The 21,178-nt window shown below is 40.8% G+C and overlaps 1 protein-coding gene across 7 annotated transcripts in view; it reads right to left on the reverse strand.

The window, feature by feature from the left end:
• Positions 1–21,178, reverse strand: part of ADCY9 (adenylate cyclase 9) — a 97,409-nt gene that overhangs the window by 36,767 nt on the left and 39,464 nt on the right. For 4 of the 7 annotated variants that reach the window (XM_026065281.1, XM_026065278.1, XM_026065276.1 and 1 more), the window contains 3 exons: positions 13,592–13,764; positions 7,995–8,099; positions 4,220–4,440 (listed from right to left, as the gene is read on the reverse strand). In XM_026065281.1, the coding sequence (XP_025921066.1) occupies positions 4,220–4,440; positions 7,995–8,099; positions 13,592–13,764 (499 nt within the window). The remainder of the gene's footprint in view (positions 1–4,219; positions 4,441–7,994; positions 8,100–13,591; positions 13,765–21,178) is intronic. The other 3 variants (XM_026065279.1, XM_026065277.1, XM_026065280.1) reach the window with 2 other exon arrangements.

Genomic DNA, 21,178 nt, shown 5'->3' on the forward strand with positions numbered 1-21,178 from the left:
ATGGTGCTGCTGTTCTGCAAACATTTTCTTTCCCTGGTAGGCGTCAAAGAGCTGAAAGAACTGAACTTACACAGCACTAAATGCTTTGGGCACAATGGCCCCAGAGTAAGGTCGTGCTTGCTTATGTAATTTATTTCTCAGATAGTCTGTCACCCTCTCTCCTACGTAGTCCTAATCTGAGACTTGAGAACATCTGACGTTACAGACCTCCTTTCATTTTCAAGCAACTGAGTCCACTTGTTATCTACAGTCGACTAACTTTTGCTATTTTTAAAACTGATGTAGAATCTGAAATGTGCTAGCTTTTTTCCAAGTGCTGTTCCCACCTTGAAACTTGTAGTACCTGAGCAACAATTTGATTCAATTACTCTGCTGTTATCAACGCTAAGCAAAAGACACAGAAATGCACACGAGATCAAATCCAAGCAGATGAAGAAGCTGAAAGATCCTACAGAACTAACCTGTGCCTGTCTTGTTTTTTCATATTACTCTTTTATTTTATTTTATTTTTTAACTCCTGGCAAAGAGGCTTGTTAGAAGTCCAAACTCCCTGGCACAATATAGCAGAAGGAAGGTATTTTCCCTTGAGATGCAAGACCAACCACACATAACATTCCTAGATTGAAGCTCTAGAAGACAATCAGAGAACTTCAACCATGAGTATGGCGTATTTATTTTATATCCTTCAAACATTTTGGCCATGGCCAATATATAAAAAAACATTATAGGATGCTCCAAAGGCATGACAAGACATCAGCTTGAGTCCCCTTTTCTTTCCTTCATTCTTCAGTGTCCTCTCTCCCTCATCCAACAATGATATATAGGAGTGACAACTGGCACAGAAGATTGTAAGAAAATTTCTAATAACATCTTACAGTATGAATTTTGTAAGCTTTTTTTAGCGTGGTTGAACTGACTTTCTTCCTCCATGGAAGCTCATCAGAGTATGCTGATATTGTGCTGGAGTTGCGATGGTCTAAGGGTGTAGGAAGAACCACCCAGATTGCCAGCGAGACAATAAACAGAAGAAATAAAAACTACCAAATTAGGGAGAAGGCAGCATTTCTGATGCCAACCAGCCACACAGTGCCAACTCCGCTCCATCTCAATAGTCATCTGTCTCAGAGATGAAGGTCCCAGTTCAGTTGACTAAACACAGTCAAGCACATAATCTGTTTCCCACGAGGCCTGTGTCTCTGTAGCACAAATGATATCTCTGTTTTCCAAGAATCAAGTAAGACTGGAAAGCGGGAGATGAAAGAAGCAAACAAATTAAAAAAATAGTTAAACAGGAAACTGACCCAAGGGGGAAGGGGAAAAAAAAAAAAGGATAAAGGGTTATAAGGCAAGTAACTTCTAGGGAAAAGGTTCATATTTCCCCGAGACTCCAATCCGTACTTCTAAAGAGACCTTTTGTAAGTACAGCCATGATTAGCACCTGAGCACTTGTTTCTTAGACTTCAAAAGGTTTATAATCTTAGGGATAAATAATCCTTCTTGGAAACAAAAACCTAAAAAGAGAGAATTCTGTGAGGGCATCTCCAATGAGATTAAGTTTAAATATTTTGTACTCTTACCACCTCTCATACTACTAGTTTTCTTTTAAAAGACACAACCACATGCAGATTACAATGAACGAAGCATGATATTTTTATAGGGGCTGTAGTAAAGCCAGCTTCAAAGCTCAAACTGTACAGTGTTTGCCAAATATACATACTCAAGTTCTAAGAAAAAGCAAACCTGTAACTTCTATGAAAAGGATTCCTGTGTAATGAAATAGAATGTAATAATACAAAAATGCCCAACACTTTCATTCTTTTTTTTTTTTTTTTTTTTTAAAGAAAGCTGGAACTATGCTAGGTATCTGCTCCTAGGCAATCTCAGCAGGCAAAGAGCCCGAAGGCCACCCGTGGAGATCTCAGCTGCACACCTAAGCTGCAGAAAGAGGGTGGGAAATGAGAAGCTGCATCAGTGCCCAGCGTTTGCAAGCAGGCAGCCTTACGCAGCGCCATAACTCGGAGCAGAGCCTTCTGCATTGCTCCTTGGGTATGTTCAGCTCGTGCCCAGCTGTATCGGAAGTCTGTGTGACAAGTTTCTACATCTAATCACCGTATCTTCGTTAGACACTTCTTGTTAACGCAGCGCCTAGTTTGCATGACAGATGAGAACACCAGCATTGTGCAACACAGTAAAAATCACTACCCAGAGCTGGGCGAAACTCCCAGCTCCCCACGGCTGAGTTTGCACCAACATAAAACCAAAGCAGCAGATTTCCAATATTACTATTTAAAAGGGGCTTCAYGTAAGATGATAAAGTAAAAGAAGTTTGGATTCCACCTCCCAATCTGAGAAAACTCATATTCCRTGTTTGAACATTCTCACAGTTACCGGATTTATTAAGACCAACAGCATATATGTTTTATAGTAGGGGATCGAGAATGTTTTTAAAATGACTTATTACATACAACTTAACATTAAAAAATGTTTAAAAGGATTAATGTAAAATGGTAGGCTTAATCCATTTTGCATAGACCTAATTAATCAGGAGATTATTTTTGGAAAGTTCTGTTTACATGAACTGAACTCAGCACAGAAGTTTCCCTGGCAACAAGAAATGGCCCACTTAATCCGGTAACGATGATATTTGATCGAGGAAAAAAAAACCCTAGGCTTCGACTGATGTTAAATCAGAGTCCTACTTTTTCCGAATCAGAAAGAATTATCCATTTTGTAAAAGGAGGAGGAAAACTCCAAGAGCCTGAAAGTACAAGACCTTCAGCTAAGCATCTTCAGCAGGCCTATGGCATGAATTGGCATAAATACTTCTGGTAACTTAAAAGTTGCAGTATGCTGGTTATATTTAAAAAAAAAAAAAAATCCCAAATTTTGTTCTTTCTGGTTTCTGCAAACATTTTGACTTTCACAATAATATTTGAAAATAGCAGCTGAACACCTCTTTGCAGATGCTAATGACAGAAATCACAAATTAAAAAAAAAAAAAAAAAAACTAGAATTTCTACTGAAGGTGGCCACAGGAGAAACGTAATCTGAAAAGAAACAGAGGAGCAGAAACTGGCTATTTAGAAACAACTATATCTACTGATGTTGGATAATGGCTAAGACGTATATATATACAATGAAAACAAAATGAACAGAAGTTTGAAAAGACAGAAAGTTAGCAAAAGTTAGATGGGTACGAATGATGAAAAAGAACAAACTAAGTAAGACGTAACAAAAACCACAACGCCCTCTCTTTCACTTCCCCCCACTTTGGTCGTGTTTTCAATGAAGAAGATGCTGTCCCTGTTCCAAACAGCCTGGAGTACATATGACCATACACTTTCAAGGATATTTAAATAAAATGCACCTAATCTGAGTGGAAGCACTTCTGTTATTGAATCAAAAATAGGATTAGCCATAAAAAATAACAAAACTCAAGCTATCTGTTTAGCTGATCCTGTTAAATCACTGCCATAATAAGGGAGATATGGTTGTGTGCTTACAAAAATTACATGCTACCGAGAACATATTTTCCTCTGCCCAAAAGAAGGGTTCTTTTTGGKTTTTTTTTGTTTGAAATGGAGAGGCTAATTTTACAAATGCTGTAGGTAGCTAATAGGTCCATGAGAATTCACTCCTATTAATTCTGCTTCCAAGCCAAATACAATTTCTAGGCATTAGTAAATCACATGATGTCAGATGTTGTTCTTCTTGTATACAAAAATGTGAATTTTTGTGCCTCAAATTTTATGTTACATTGTTAACTGCAGAAGTACCTATACGCACTACATATATATATATGTATGTATGTATGTATGTATATGTATATGTATGTATGTATATACTTACTACCTACACACACACATATATGCATTAGGAGGAATTCTGAATGTAAAGATAAAAGGTCAATTTCATGATGAGTCATTTAAGGGGTGTTTTTCCTTTTATAAGAGTCAAATGAAGAATCACTGTTCACCAAGGGAAAAAACGATGAAAAAACTGGCTTTACATATTCTCTGAGCAGAATGGTTTTGACGTCAAGTTCCTACTGTAGTTTCCAAAATGAACACAGACCAAGCTTAGAAAACATACAACACGTTTTAACATCTCAACAATAATAGAGAAAAAGCACCCAAATAAAAATTAAAGATACACGAGCACTGTTGTTACCTTCTCCCCTTTGGAGGATTTTTACATTATGCAACCCGTTCTTTCTTACCTGTCTTCTTTAATCACATCCACAAAGTGAGCATCTGTTTTTTCTCTGATGTTTTTGAACCTCAAAGGAAGGAGAGCTGATTGATCCAGACTCACTCCCACCCATCTTCCTTTCTCTTGCAACATTTCATAAAGCGAGGTCTGACTATTGCTCAGTTTTTCTTCCTGTGGAGGACTCAAAAGTCCATTTTGAGTCTTTGGATTATGTCCTCCCGGAGCCTGCTTGACAGAAAGAAAAACATACACAGGAAACATTAAATGGTTGGCAAAGCAGACAGAAGAGATTTAATGGAACGAAAGTTAAAACAAGCTCTACCATCACACCGAACTTTTACTTAGCCGTGTCACAAACGTAGCTCTACCTGCTTTGAAATCATTCACACCTTCTCCTATAAAATGCATGTTTATTTAGCTGAAACCCACTCATGACAAAAGTTTCTTCATTTCTGCCTCTACAGCAGCCAGCATAGCAGTGACTAGCTCCTCCATAAGACTATTACTGGATGCTACATTAGTGACCATAAATTGATACCATAAATATCATTGGCACCCAAATCATGCACTGAAATAAGTTATTCAGATTGCAACATCAGCCTAAAGTTAAGAAATACCTGATCTCTGGCTGCCCATGCAAAATTAATTCAAGCTCCTTGTGCACTTATCCTGTAAAAGAAATGAGGTATGCAACTATAGCCTGCTGTAATTAAAGATTTATACATTATTCCCTATTTTCTGACAGGAAGATGCTGCAAAAAAACAAAACACAACCCTAACAACATTATTTTAACATAAGCATTCTTGATATCTGTTTTTCTAGTAGAACAAAAAACCCCACGTATTTTGCGCGCGCTAAAAACTTTCATTCATCACTTGTCTCATAAATAATACTGAAGATGTAAGACTAATGGAGCAGCAGGAGACTGTTACCTTGAGTGGGGAAGAGTCAGAAAGTACTTGGGCTTGGTTCCCTCTAACTGTCATGACCTCAAGAGCTGAAGGAAGCCCTGCTCTGTATCATATGTCATAGCAAGGTGTATTGGAGCAGGCTGCCGAAGCTGCAGGAGAAGGAGGAGGGAGTTGAGCTACGCTTCCCTTTCCTCCAGCACGGGAGAAACGCAGGACTGCCACCCTGGGGGCTGCCCAGACGAAAGCGTGAACCTGCAGGGCCATGTGTCGGGAGCAAGGAGCAGAAAGGATTCCAAGTCTCGTCCCTACCACCACTCGCGACAGTTGTTTTGGCAGCTTGCAGGTGTTCACAATACAGTGACAGCAGCTGACAAAGTGTAACAGTCAAGTTTAGTAGTTGCCTTGGGGCGCGGCCAATATTTTACTAAAGAACATAAGCACCAGAAGAGAAAGGTGATTCAGCAGTGCATATCTCAGCAAAAGCACACCAGGATTCTTGGCCTGGAGAGGCGCTTCTGTAGGATGAAGGGGCGTTCTCCTGGCAAGCCAGAGGCACGAGAACTTCGCAAATAAAAGGCCACCAGAATCTTTTCTAAGGGAAAAGATTCAGCAACTTAAGAACAGGTCCTCCCGTAACTATAACAGATTACCTGGCTAACCCAAAGAGAACATTTCTAAGGAGCACATGACATACTGCAGCACCAGAGTAACCTCCTCCTTTTTGAGATGAGGAGTAATAAGGCAAACCAAAGAGAACTGTCAAACCAGTTGATAGTATTGAAGGTTCTTCTTTTTCGTTTTTCTTTTATTTTTCTCTAATTTATGCTAGAGATTATATTTGCTTTGGGCGCTTCCCAGAACAACTTGAGGCCTAGGAAAATGAGGGTCATAGTTATCCTTTTTATTCTTTTTCTTTTGGAAAGAATCTTCCTCTTTTTCCTCACCCCTGCAGCAGATGTCGTTACTTAAAAAGCAGTAAACGATAGAAAACAAACTTTTTTTTGGTATGAACAGCTCGAATACAAGATACGCACTTTCATGTGCTGTTTGCTTTCCCTGCCTGATCTTTGAATTCATCTGAAGAATGCAGTGAAATTTTCTGCTCTTTCAGAGAAGGTCAGCATGGACTTCTCTTGGCCTTTTCTCTTTAGCTCTTTGGCAAAGGCTCAAATCCCTAAGAAAATTCTTCCCTTCAGTCAGCTCAAGGTTTTCCTGTGCTGCCTCCACTCTGTTAATCTTAACAGGAGAGGATTAGAATTTGAAACTGCTTGTGTGTCAGGAGAAAATCCCTATTTAATAAATGTCGTTAGCCCCAATGTTACTGTGGTTTCTGATGGCAACAGGCCGTACAGCTGTTCTGAGCTCTCAGATTCAATGCACCACGTGACAATTTCCTCTCATAAAGAGACAGGAAGGCTCCAAAGGAAGATAGGACGCAGGGAAGGACTGAGGAAGTGGTTAATATAGTTTAGGGAGATGAGAGAGGCAGACAGACAGACAGAGAACCTGAATGCTGCAAGGCTGACATGAAGTGCAGTGATGTGGCATGGGAAAAAACCAACTCTAGGGAGGTGTAAAGCAAGCTTATGACCCTTCTTCCTAAGAAATCTGAGACTGTAAAGAAGATTTGGAAATCAAATGGCACAGCAACCTCTGTGCGTGTAGCTCTCATTTAAGCTTTCATTTCAACAGGCATCTCAGATTTACTGGAGAGGCACGTAACTGGTCCAATTTTTGACTAGCACCAAATAAACAGAATAAATGAGGGACATCTGACTTGGTCTCCAGTAGCATGTTTCTTCCAGTGAAATTACTGACATTTTATTCAGCACTGTACAGACCTTTTCTCGGCAAGGTTAAATGACTTGATGATTACAACACATGAAGCTAATATAGCTGCAGGAGAAAGAAATACGGCCTACTGTATTACATACCATTTCAGTACAGTACCGTAAGGCTGTCTCTACCCGAGTTTACAACGTAAGCATGAGAGACGGAAGGTCAGATACAGGCTGAATGCAGAGAGACAAATGCAGATTAACGTAACAACTCATCAGGCAAGTGTTCGGACAGCACTACATGCAAGGAGAGTTTTAAAGATAGATCTGAAGGAATGGGATGGCTAGCTCTGAGCATGTTTATAAAGCAATCCTCCCTGATGAGGGAAGTCATTACATTTATTTGAAAATACAACAATCAGGTGATGAAAACCGGCATCCAGTCTGCATTTCGGTGGGAGCCTAATTTTCAGGAAAGAGTAAGAGGCAAAAGGCAGAGCAGAGAGGCTACGAAGGGCCATGAACAAGATGACAAATAGGTAATGTCTGGTACTGCAGGGGAAGTAGGTGGTTTCCCTAAGAATATCTAGGCAACCGGCAAGGAAAACAATCTTTGTGGCAGCATGCTGAATATGTAAGACTGTGTTTGTCAGAGAGAAAAGGAAGTGAAAAAACTTAGATGCTGAGAGTTTCAGTCATGTGGATGAACAGGAATGGTTGTGTTTTAGAGCTACTACACAGAAGACATTGGCAAGACACAGGCATAACTTGTGACTAGGTGACACACAGTCTACGGGTGTAAGTCATGGAGAGAGTGGTAATGCTGTTTCTGCCTCTGTGGGTAGCCTCAGCATAATTTAAAGAGTCCAAAATTTAGGTCCCTCTTGGTTTCAAACCAGGCTGACAAATTTCTAGTCATTTTGAAAATCTGGGTTGCCTCAGTTAAAGTTGAGAACACAAAAATTCAAATCTAAATCAGCTCTGCTGCTTAAGAGGTTAAATAAAGGAAACAGCAATGCATTGCAAAAATGAGAATGCTAACTGAAGTAAAGGAATGAGGGAAAAACAGGAAAGTGGGGAAGTCTAAATTACCTTGGTACTGTTTTTATGCTCATCCTGACAACCATTTTGGATAGCTCCTTCTTCTATGCTGACATCGCAGTGGGGAGCAAGGGTGGTACTACAAGAAGGACAAGGCTGCAATGAGACAAAAAACATTTAGCCAGGAACATTCTGGTGTCACCTTAATATTATGCAATTCATAATTTGGTCCACTTGTATACTTGCTGCATGGTTAAACTAGACACAAAGCTACAAAATGGGAAACATGGAGCAAAAGTCGAAAGGAACAAAATCTGCCATTTCAAAAACAAATCACAGATTTTCTGTTTCCTAAAGCTAAATCTAACCCAGGAAAGCTTTACAAGTATAAGATCACAGATATACTGTAATCATTGCATATTGGCAAAGAAAGAAGAATAAAATAAGCTTTAGTGAGAGAAGTGCAATTTTCCTATTTAAAAAAAACTGTCTGCAAAAGGATCTGAATGATATTATGATCAGCTGAGTGAAGACTTAGCACAAAATACAGCAAAATTCAGAAAAACACAAGACACCATGATGCGCTGTTAATGGCATAGAGAAATGGAAAGCAACAATTCCAAAACTAATAAAGGGAAATATTTTTTCATACAGCTTCATAAGACAGCGGAACAGAGCTCAGGCTATGGAACGTTGTTGAGGCCAAACACTGAGCAAATGTCATAGGAAACACGGAAACAAAAACATCAGGAGTTGTAATAGTCGCAGGTAACACATTTTGGAAGCAATCTCAAATGTCACGCTTCAGTTTTTAAAACAACCCAAACCCTCCAAGTTAAGATGTGATCTTTTCAAGGGGAATTAATCCCATATCTGTATCTTGCAAAGTTCTTCAAACTTTTCTCTAGCATTGGCCATTTAGAGACCCAATACTGCATTAGATGGACCCTGTATCTGATCCCTATTGGCAATTCCTATGATCATAAGATGATTTACTGTTACCAGGCTTGTCAAAAGGTTATTAACGGGTACAGACACACCAGTCACCAGGAACAGCATGCTAAACTGGGCACACCAGACTAAATGATGGTTTAGTTATCTCACTAAACGTCTTGATAAAGTTTCCAACAAGCAACTTGAGTCTTGCATGCACTTTTTGTCCCAAACTCAATACCCCATGTCTCTCTTCTAGCCCAAAATCAAGACAATTTCTCCCTTCAGATCCACTCCCTGTTTCAAAGACCAGTGCATAACTCTTTTTGAGGACTGACTTTTCATCCAAAGCATCCTCCCTTCGCTGGTGTCATATCTGAAATTCAAAAATGTAGCATCTTAAATTTTAAGGTTGTTACGGTATGGCCCACTCTTCCAATGACTGTTGATCCACCTAATCATCCAATAATGTCCCTAAAACTATTTCATGAAGATTCTGGGCCTTCTTAGCCAGCAGACCATCATGTGCTTTGTTCCTCAGGGACACAGTCTGGGTTGGGGTACCGAAATTATCTATGAGTTTCCTAATGTGGAAATAGATGAAGAACACATATGAAGAAACCATGTGGTCGGTTCTTAAAAGATTTTATTTAAAAAAAAAGTCTAGGACTAAATATCATGAATGCCTTGATCACTTTATGTAAGGTAGTATTAAATGGCTTTAAAAATGAGCAGGACAATGGACTAACAAGCCTTCTATGTTCCTAGAGCATTCGTAAGTAGCTTTAATCATGGCAGAAGTCAGTTAATGGTGATAATAAAAAAAAWATATATATACCTTTATTATCAAAAATAAAAACAGTATTCCCTGTTTGATCTTGCTAATAAATCAGCAAGACCACCTCAAATACTTAGCTCCTGGGGTTAAATCAGATGACAAAAATCTCAGAAAAGAAGCCCGACCTTTTGAAAAGAGACAGCGGTTTATCTGACTTATCCCTATGTGTGCAAGCCAACATCATTAACTTCACTCTTTACTGTAGACACTTACATAAGCTCAATGCGTATGTGGCCCAGTCACAATGAATAATACATTAATGCACTTTCAGCAAACACCAAATCAAGCAAAACTACTTTCTGTTTTCATTCTAGGAGACAATTAGAACATTTTTACAACAGCTTATGATTCCAAGTCAAGTAAGGGCTTTTATAAAATATGATAGGCAAAGTAAATAGACACCAAAACCAGGTAAGTAGGTTACAGTGCTTTCATTCAAGAATCAGCTGCTACTATAGGTTTACTTCTATTTTTAGCATCTTTCTTTGCCATTTTATTATGTACAAACTTTATGACTTGAAATAGGCATTTTATTGATATTCATACTTCAGTGATATTTTGCAATTAACTACTGATGTTGTCGAGGAGAGGACGAAATATAATGCCTTTCATGGATCAATTACTGTCGCATTCTCCTTCCTGACCTTCCCAAACATCTGTTCAAGATCCAAATGCTAAAGTAATGTTTTTCCCCAATATGGTCACTTATTCCCTTTAAAAGAAGAATATTTCAACTTGCCTATAGTTTGGCACCTCCTAGTTTTCTAGTCTTCTTAGCAGAGTTGGAGTCATCTCCTCCCACACTGATACTGTTTACAGCTTTGTATTTAAAACAGTTGGCATGTAAGTCATGATTCTTTTGCAAATTTTATCTCCAGACCCTACCAGCAAACTGAAGGCTTAAAAAAAAAAAAAAAAAAAAAAAAAAAAAGTAAAAAAGAAGCCCACTCCTTTTAAAAAAAGTCATATTAAATTGGGCATGAACCACGATTAAATCATAAAGTTGTTCCTTTTGTTTGCTTGTTTTTTAATGCTGTAAGACCTACTCTAGCATGGCTGGCAAATTAAACTTTCCTTGAAAGTCTGACCCAGCCTTCTTGGTCTACAACCACTCCAGCGACAGACTACCCAGGCAGAGAGAAGCCTGGATCTATACTTCATCTATACTTGAAAACCTGCTGTGGAGTTTGCAGTATCTGCAACCAGCAATGCCTTGAGAAGCAAGTACCATTTGCAATTGCAACCATGCTCCAGCTGCAGTCACAGAACGTGTTTCTAAGTACGTGCTCAGCATTCACATGAATCATTATGCTGTACCCATTCTGACACATTTTGGTCATGCATTGTATGGATGCTTATCACACAGCATGGGAAGCTAAGTTTGGGGGTCATTCAAGATTCACTTCAGCATCCAGGTATTTTGGGCGAGTCAGGGAGCACTATCTGCAAAGTATTGCCAGACTGCTTGGGAAATCACTGCCAAGACCTGCAGTGCTCATGGTGATGAATAAAAACAGGTACCCATAAGCATAAATTTAGGACAAAGGTAGACAGGGTATCCAAGAAGACTGAAACTGAGCAGGCACTTGTCCTAGACGTTTTTCTGAAGAAGCTTCCCTTCTTGAACTGCCAGTTTTAGCTTCTCCTTCATTTATCTGGATAGCCATGTTTGCACTTTTGCACCGTGCAGATCTGCTTTCAGCGTTTAAACAGTAACAAACACCTGGTCAAGATGGTCCCAGAGTAAAAAACCATAGCAAGTGGAGCAGGCAGTCAACAAAACGATGTGGGCCAGCAGCATGTCTCAAGGCTGCATACTACTTGTTTTGGAATAGCGACACAACTGTGTTGCCTTTCTTCAGAGCAAGTCACCTTGTGTTTTAGAAAACACATACTGAAGGGCCAGATGATTCTCAACAGCAGATCACATTTTGGACTCAGGTTATTTTAACAATGACTATCCCAAGTTAATACATAATAAATTTTAGCAAACCTTAAGAGCAGCCAGGTCAGTACCACACTTCACTGTGGTTTCACTGCCGCCGCAGTTAAAGCTTCACTTTGCTGTCTGACATTAACAGGGCATACTTACCTCCTCCCGCAGCAGCAACTTGAGTTTTACTGCTTTGTTTAATCCCTCCTCTTTGCCCTCTACTTCACCGCTGGCAGCTCAGTAATGCTGCTCCGGTTGGTACTTTCTTCTTCCTTCACTACTCGAAGCAGAGCGCTTTATTACTCGCTGCTGTCACAGCATCACTTGAAAACAACAGCGTGATGCTGTGGAGCTCGACGGTGCTCAGGCTCCCCTGTTTTCCTTACCTGACGCAGGGATTATGCTACGCTAACAGTACGTCTGTGCCACTCGAAGCAGTGCCACAAGGTTACCCATGGATGTGCTGAACGAGCCACGAGCAGAGCAAGACGCCTGTGCAAATACAACTTGCTTCTCAGCTGCTTGCTCAAAGTCAGCTTCAGCACATCTCCATGGCCATGCAGCGAGCTGCACAGACTGACTCAGTGGTACAGATCTCCATTCACTGCTCTGCGGCAGATTTTCCTATCACCTTCACTGAAAGACAAGCAAGAGCTGGAGAGCTGGCATGTCACCGATGCCAAATACACTCTTGTTATATATGGGAAAAGAATAGGAATAGAAAAGTACCACCACAGCTTGGGACTAGTCACACTGTACACAGTGCAAACTTAGGGGAAGGAGCAAAGATGGCTAAAGCTACCTTCTGCAGTTATATAGTCTTGGCCACAACTCCGGATCAGCCTTCTGGCTGACCTCACTAGTGATCAAGTGTTTGCAGTCCAAAACTAAAACCAAGCACAGACACAGGGTGGAGGTGCCTCGGCCATCTCTCCTAATCCAGACAACATACATACAAGCAGCAAAGACATTCGCCCATCAGCTCTGTCAGCTAAATATCAAATCTGTGTTGAAGAGATCCTCTCAGGACTAATTCCACTGGGCTTCGCACCACTGAAGCCTAATGACGGTGGAGTTCTGATGGCCATTTCACACCCCTGGTTCTGACCATTGGTGCCCAGCTCAGCCAACCCAATAGGAGGAACTCTTTACCCAAAAGAAAAGAGAGAATAGTCATCTGTTGTTTGGGAAATCTATTCTGACCTGGAAGATTGAGAGTAACAGCAAAGCAGCAAAGTAATACACATTGTTTCACAGATTTCCTTGTCAAGAGTTCTTGTGAGAGGTGTGAACATAACAAAATGTTATCACTTCTCTAAGCTGAATCCATACAAATCATTGCCCTCAGGTCTAGATATAGGTTTCTAGAGCAAGCGGATAAAACACAATCTCATAGCCTACCAGAGCCTTTTTTTTTTTTTTTTTTGGGGGGGGGTATTGATGTCTGCTACATATTCATACGAGAAGATTCATATGTATATGACATGCACGATAGGGAAAAGCAGAAGCAGAATACAGCAAATGCAGAAGATCACAGAAGTTACAGCTGCATAAGGCACTGATTCTCCTCCCCCTCCCATAAAATTGAGACCATTGATAAATAAGGTTGGACCTCTCAGTCCTGAAATATTAAGAAAATAATATTAAGATAATAATATTAAGAAAATAAAAATATTAAGAAAATTCTTTATCTGAAATCACCTTTAAAGCAGTGCTCATATTACTTCAGATTCTTTGTCAAGCATTTTGCTTTACAGTTTTTTCCTCCCTCAAACCAGCTTTTGTCACAAAATATATATATATATATATATATATATATATATATATACACACACATATATGAAGCAATGAATAAGCAAACCATAAGGTTCTCCCATCCACACACCTCTCACTTGTTGGTACAGTTTTAGATCCACGCTGCTTGACTTTGAAACAAGAACTAACCTTAGGTTTTTCCGCATGTTTGAGAGTCTTTGTCAAGTCACCAGCGTTCTCAGCTGACGGCGCTCCCTGGATCTTAGTTGCATCTCCCGACTCCAAGCCAGGGAGCAATGCTTGTGAGCAGCTGCAGTGAGGGTCCTTCGCTTTCTGACCAGATATCAGGTACGTCTTTAAACCTGCAGAAAAGAAATGAACAGTCAGAATGGCAGAATGACAAAAATAACACTCCTTTTGACTTCTCAGATATGAAATATGGTAACTATCAAAGAAGGCATGTTTTCATACTATTTGACTATCGTGGCTCAGGAATACAGTGCAAAAATCCCAGATGATAGCTGGGAACAACCATTAGGAATATAAAGATATCATGTGTAAAGTGGTGGGAATTAGAATTGCCCAACATGTGCTGTCCCAGATACAAGAGACAGTTCCAGCACATAGCATCAGCCATGACTGACATGTACTTCCTTTATTCCATTTTTACTCATATATTTTTGGGAAAAAAAAGCTAAGACCTAACATGTTCACTTCAAAACTGGAATCTGAGCTCCGACATTAACTCTTTACTTTTGGCAAAGTATTTCCAGCCTGTTTTTCACAGCCTGTTTTTCAGCGATATCTGTATTGATACTCCAATTCTGGAAATCCTTCAGCTATAACCTCCATTTCTCACAGAGATACGGCGAAGATTGATTAACGCTGGTAGCACATTGAAGCAGGAAATGGAGTATAAGTGCTAGAAATTCTGATGGGTTTTCATCGTTAGAGGAGACTTCACATTTTTAAAGAACGAAATCAATCTCTCTCTCACACATACACCCACACACACTCTCTGCAACTGTTGTATGAGCTGAGGCATAATTGGAAACCAGATCCACTATTAAATGTCAGGCTGGTGAATATTGTATGAAACCCATCAGTATGAAAAACCTGTTCAAAAAAATAAGGATCTGAATTCTGTTTTGAATATTGCTTCACTTTCATAGAAGTGTGTTCTGATATTCTGGGTCATGGTCTAGGCACAAAGCCTAAGAAGGAACTACTTATCCCACCTACTCCTGAACTCAAGTGAGTTAATTTYACTGCCGTTATAGGGGAAATCTCTCACCAAGCAGGGAAGAGCACTGATCCTACCCCTAAAAGCATGGGGGGCATCGCCTCTTACACCTGCACTGTGTGGGTCATTTTGCAGTATCAGAGATTGTCGCCCCATGTGATTCTGGAACCGAATTCTCCCGGCCTTGTTTTGAAAGACAGAAGCTCATGTGATCTCTTGCTGGGTTGGCAAACCATCGCCTTTTTTTTTTTTTTTTTGGGACAAGCTACTTGTCACCCAGTTGTATTCAGACACATGACTATCGTGGTGATCAACCACATGCGCTTGCCTCCTTCCATAGGATGGAAAATCTGTGAAGGGCTGCTCCGCTCYGCTCCATGGAAGACAGTGGTCTTCTGTCCCCCTAACAGCTGTCACTACCATAAGTTCGTTCCCTTATCACTTTCTTCAGAGATTAAAAAAAATCATGTTCTATAAACATTTTTTCTCTGTAGTGTGTAACACAGACAATGCTTTGTCTGCAACCTTTCCAATAAAAATAATAGATGCAGTAATAGCAATTTTTTCAGTTTCCCTGTTTATTCCACTGGTAATTCAAATCCCTACGCACTTCTACAAGCCGCACAGAGAGATGCGTCCACACGACCAGCTCAACTCCAGGCTCACCAGCCGCTGGGAAAGCTGCTGCGTCCTTCAGGCTGTTCCAGTTCCGGGGCATTAGCTCACTTACTTGAGATGTGAGACTGTAGCCAACCTTCATTTCTATACCAGCTGTAGTGGTGCTTGGGCTTTACTCTGGCACTGCTGTTTCATAAAATCCCGAGCTGCTCTGGCTTCCAGATGCAGGCCTGCCTCTTTAAAACTCGGATTCATGGGGGCTGCAATTTAAGGAATTCACCGCAATCAGCTCCCAATTATATGTTTGCTCTGGTGAAAGCTACAGCGTTAAACTTACTACTCCCTATTTTTAAAAGCTATCTTAAAGCAACTGCATTATTTTCCCGCTGCTACTATTACATTGTTTTTTTAAGGGGAAAACCATTTTGGGTTGTTTTCTGTGTTTTTAAGGAGGCATCTTTAAAAGCTTTCGTCCTGTTTGCGTTGTGCAGSGTGATTTTTTTGTAGCCGCGTTACATAAAGTCAAATCATCTCCGGGCTGAGCTCCGCGCCGAGGAAAAAGTGAAAAGGCTACGGTACTCCGGTAATTGAAACCTTGTTTGGAAAAGCAATATCCACGCTCTCCCCAACCTGAAACCGCAGCGGGCTGCGGCTCCTCTACCCCACTCCACCCTTCAGGCTCCCTGCGCGCGGCCCAGCCCGCTAACCAAAGCGGTTCCTGCAGCGCCGCGCGTTAGGAACTATGCTCACCCACGTAGCTCTGCCCCGCGTGTTTTAGCGGCGGGGTTCAAAGTCGGCTAAAATGGCTGATTGCTGGCACCGAGAAGGTTTAAGCCGTAAGGAACGCTCTGTATTACCTCCTCGCGCTCCCAAGCCCCACCACGTCGGCTGGGCGAGGAGCACAGCTCCCAGCGTCGCAGCCGACAGCAGGCAGAGCCGAGCCGACACGCTGCAGAATCGCAGCACGCCATGGGAAAGCAGCTCCTGCTGCTGAGCGCTCGCAAACGTTAAACGCTTGCAAGATCAAGGGCTCAGCAAAGCAAAGAAGGAAAAAAGGTTATTTTTTAAAAGTTTTTGAAAATCAGTTTAAAAATCTTGAATCAGTACAGACCTTTGCTAACATCGCCTGTCGAATACTTTGTTATCAAACCCTTCTTAGGCTAGCAAAGTTATATTTGCTTTAGTACTCCCTGTAATTCTGTGACGCTTCACAAAGCAACTCCTATGTTCAGTCTGAAATATTCTGGTTTAAAAAATGGATCATTAATGCAGGAGAACAGTATCGATTTAACCAAATGTATTATACATGAGTAGAATTTTTCCTTCTCTTGAATATCCAGCGCATTTCTACAAGCAACACTTTGTCACGTTGCATAAAAAAAGGGTACGGAAGGAAAAACATCCACATCGCCACACAGCAGGTTTAAATCAGGTAATACAAAAATATTAAGTTAACATGCTAACAACGGAGCAGATGCTATTTTATGTGAAACACAATGAACTGCAACTTTTGGTTGCACAACACTTTGACTCGAGACAGGACAATAAAGCAGCACGCAAAGCTAAAACTGGCATTTTTAAAGGCAAAGCCCTTCCTTTCTTCCCCTCCTGCCACTCTCAGTTTTATACCGTTTATTCCCCCTCCTCCAAATTTATTCAAAGTCAATGCTTAAAAACCACACAATCTCGAACAGCCCGATAGCAAACACGCACTCCGTCAGGCTTCACCCAACAGCCCGTCTTGGCTTTTCCCAAAGATGCCTTTCAGAAACCAACACCAGGAARCTGGTGAATTCCGACAAGAAGAAATATTGTACCAGACTGGGGGGGGACCCCAACAACCCCCTCCCGCTCCAACATACTAATCTAATTTACATGCTCTTTTCTCCCCTCGGAAAAAGAAGTTTCGTATTTATCTTGCACAAGACAAGCTGCTTCCTTCACTCGTCTTCAGGTCATGAAAATGTGAAAGCGTAACAAAGTAACGGCGCCTGCCTACAGAGCCAACATTTATTTCTTGAATTCAGCCATTTTGCACGTCAACATGGCAGCGTTTGCAAAGTGCATTTTTGACCAAATAGTTAACGGGTAATATCTTTGTATCTTTGTATCTGCTGGTTTTATGAGTCCCACTAACACTGAATTTTAGAAGCGTTAAGAAATTCCTCTACTTTGTCCCCTTCTTCTTCTTTTTATAGTGGTGTTTCTCTAAACTTTTTATAAAGACAGAAATCCATCCCAAATACTAAAAACCCCACTCCTAATAACAAAAATCACATGCAGGCACACACTCACACACACACACGGTTTTCTGCACGCACATAAACAAACATAATTATAAATAATTTTGTGTATAAACATCCCGATGCTCAACCTGGTTTTGGTAGCGTGAGAAAAAAGGATCTTTGCCGAGCGAGCGGAAAGTTAACCAGCGCAGGCAGGGGCAGGGGCAGGGAGCGGCAGGGGCTGCCGAGCCAAGCGCGGCTCCCGGCAGCTCCCTGCCAGCTGCCTGCTCACGCCAGCGCGCTGCGAACCGGAGCCTTCCTGCCATCCCGGGCTGCAGAGCCGAATGCTCTCGCCTAACTGCTGGGAGCATCCGGGAAAGGGAGGGAAGAGGCGTTCTGGTCCTTCGAGGCTTTCGTGAAATCATTGGTGTATTCTTGCTTTTACGGCTTCAGGACTGACTTTTTGCACAGGGCATCGCAGTGTGTCTTTCAAAGCCGGGAGGTCTGTATACTAGACTTCAAGAGATGGGGAATATTATAATAGAAGTGTTGCTAAGCAATTCCTTGGTAAAATAAGATTCACGTTTCGATTTTTGATGCTTTAACTGTGTGAAGCTGAAACGTTTTAGCCCTCCGTTAAAAGCAAAGATGAAAATTACCTTCTTTCTGGCAAACCACATGCTCACATGTATAATCTAATGAACTTCAAATGCTTTCGAAACCCTTTTCAGTACTGCTTCTAAGCAAGAGACACCAAAAAACGGTGACGATATTTCAGTCATGGTCTACACTGATTCATTTAATAAAAATATAATCCCACACTTGCTATATATTCCTGTTCCTGCCTCCGTGAGCTGCTTCACCTTTCCAGCTGCAGTACCAGGAAGCAGCATTCAGCAGATGGACTGACATGTTACCTCCGTTTTAGGGTAACTGCTTTCCAGTACACAGCTCTCTCTTCTGTAAGATTAGTGACATGCCTTGTATTGAGGTAACAAAATCCAAACTGTATTAATTATGCCCCCTTTTACCAAATAGGTTTGTATTAATCATTCTCCTTCATTATTTCTCCTTCCATCATTTCCTTTAATGTCGACATACTTTAATAGCATATTTCTTCCCAAAGAATTAGTAAATAGGTACGAAGTTACAAAAACAGTTGAGCCCTGTTTTTCAACTCCATCCTTCTTCAGTATCTTACATCCCAAAATAAGGGATTGCAGGAAACCTGTTTTCCTCATGTGCGAGAACAAAAGCGACCGTCACTCGTACACGAGAGCAAGAATATATGGCCGCACTTTTTCAGCTGGAAAGTAACGCTAACTAATAACCCGTCCCTGTCTGACCTGATGAACACAGCGTTAGCTATGATTTTGCAGTAATTTAGTATTTCATTTTACATACCTCTGATACCTTTTAAAGAGTTGCAATATTAAGAAAATAGTGCCCGTAAAAACAGAATGAGGAAAAAAMCCCAAACTTTTATAGACTCACACAAGTAGCTACTAGCAGCAGAGCAAGCTCGTAAAAAAAGCTTTGCAGTTCAGGATTGGCTTCAGTTCTTTTTTTTCTTAAAGGATTGGTGGTAAATTACTTTGGGGTTAATGCTTCTCCATAATCATCTCCTCCTTTCTCTTCTCTTGTTCTTATAATACAAGATTTTCTCCGCTTCCTTTAAAGACGCATTAACTTGTTACTTTGCCAAAGAGCTGGGAGCAAAGAAACTGGTATTCAGCCACTGCCATTCATTGGAAAGGAAACCAAGATCTACATTTAGGTTTCCTCATATAATAAAATATGTTGCCATACAATTTCATCAGACTCTGACTTGCTCTGTAAAATAAAATATTAACTGCAGTTTCTAGAATGCAATGTGACAGACAAATAACGGTTAAAAAAAAAAAGAACAGAAAAACATTTATTGCTACTAATTAAAGGTTTTTTTTCAGCACTTCTCTCCTAACTTTTCCATGGTTTTTGTTTTCCCTTTAAAAATTTAAATAATTTTTCTGGTACTAATCTAACTTAATGTTTATGCAAGAAGTAATACAGTGCCTGCCACTAGTCAGCTTTAGTATTCTTTGGGTCCTCAGCCACAAATCTATCTTAGAACATGTGGCCAAGTCCGAGATGATTTGCAACAGTAAATACTTCGTCTCATCCTTAAAATGCCATCACTGCCTTATCCGTTTGTATTTACGGGGAATGTTTTCTCACTTGATCGCTTTATTATACCCAGTATTGCGCCGCAAGCCTCTTCTTCCCCCATAGCAAAATATTCAAATCCAGTGAACGGGTAGTTTAAATCACAACAAGCAACTTAAGAACTAGCAGAAGTGAAGAACACAGTGACCACCTTAAGTGAAAACAGTACACCTGGGTTGCAAAAACTACGCTCCACTGAAATAGTCAGATGTTACTATACAGTAACATTGACATTTACAGGTAATACGCACAACTACTTAAAAGGATCAAYGGCAGCTATGTACAACCACAACACGAGATCCCGGTCAAAAGACATAAACATTAGAAACTGAGAGAGAGCAAATCTGCAAATGGACAAATATAAATGAAATTTATAATCCTTTTCCTAGATGAACCCTGGCTGTGGAGCTAAGATAATACAAACCAACTGAGGCACCTTTAAAGAGGTACCCAGGAACCAAGCTGAACGCAGTGCCAAAATATGTGCAACTTCAAATGTAAATGAGGGCTGTTACTTAAAYAGTAATAGTTGCTTTCCCTTTTTTGCAATCTTAACTTACTAACAAATTGTTAAATTAAAAAATAGCTTCAGAGAGCTTTTTTATTTTTTCTCCTTGAAGATTCTAATAATTTTATGATTAAAGTATTCATCTGTGCTGAAAGAAGCAAAAGGTCAGATAAACGTCCTCACTTGGGTAACGGCAGCTGGTAAATACAAACTGGATAATCAAAAAGGTTGGGATAAACCCGCAAAACATCTTTCAGTTAATCGAATTTTCACAGCTGCGAAAGCTGAAATGCTGCGCGCAAGTCGTAATTCTACATCACAACTCGCTGAAATTGCTGCCTTTGAAGCCCAGCTTTAGGCTCCTGTTTTTGAGAAATTTAGGCATGTAAAGACCTATATGTATTTTTTAAAATTTCAAGCAATTAAAGAAAAAAAAAAAAGGTTGCCTCATTGTAGGCACATCACCCAGAGAGAAAATTGCAGTCAAGCATTTCACTGACCTGGAAAAAAATCACTTTTGCTCGACTCTCCACGCAAATCCTGAGCTACGGGGCCTCTGAAGCGCCAAGGACGGTGTGGACGCTCCGGCGGCTGCTGGCGAACGGCGAAGCGCGGAGGGGGCAGAGCTCCCAGGGCAGGACCTCGGCAGCTTCCCCTGCGGCAGCGTGCCCGGGCTGCGGAGCCGGTAGGATGCTCCTTCACTGCGAGCGGAGCGGCTTTCCCGGCAGGTTTGCAAGACGCTCGACCAGCGGAAGCGCTCAGCCAACCCAGCGAGCCGCACCAAACAGCTTGTCCGATTTCCTCAAGGAACTACGGGCAGTCGCGTTTACCCAATAGTGGATATAGCATCTAAAAAATTGCTGTTCTCACTCACCGTTTGCAAACCACAGAAGGAAAGGCAGCAGTATTTAACTTGGTATTTTGTCTTTCCTTCCTTTGCCTTTACTTCTGTTCTGCGGCTGAAATAACTCTCACCC

This window comes from Apteryx rowi, unplaced genomic scaffold (genome assembly GCF_003343035.1).
Source record: "Apteryx rowi isolate R43461 unplaced genomic scaffold, aptRow1 scaffold_225, whole genome shotgun sequence".
In the NCBI taxonomy this organism is placed as follows: Eukaryota; Metazoa; Chordata; class Aves; order Apterygiformes; family Apterygidae; genus Apteryx; species Apteryx rowi.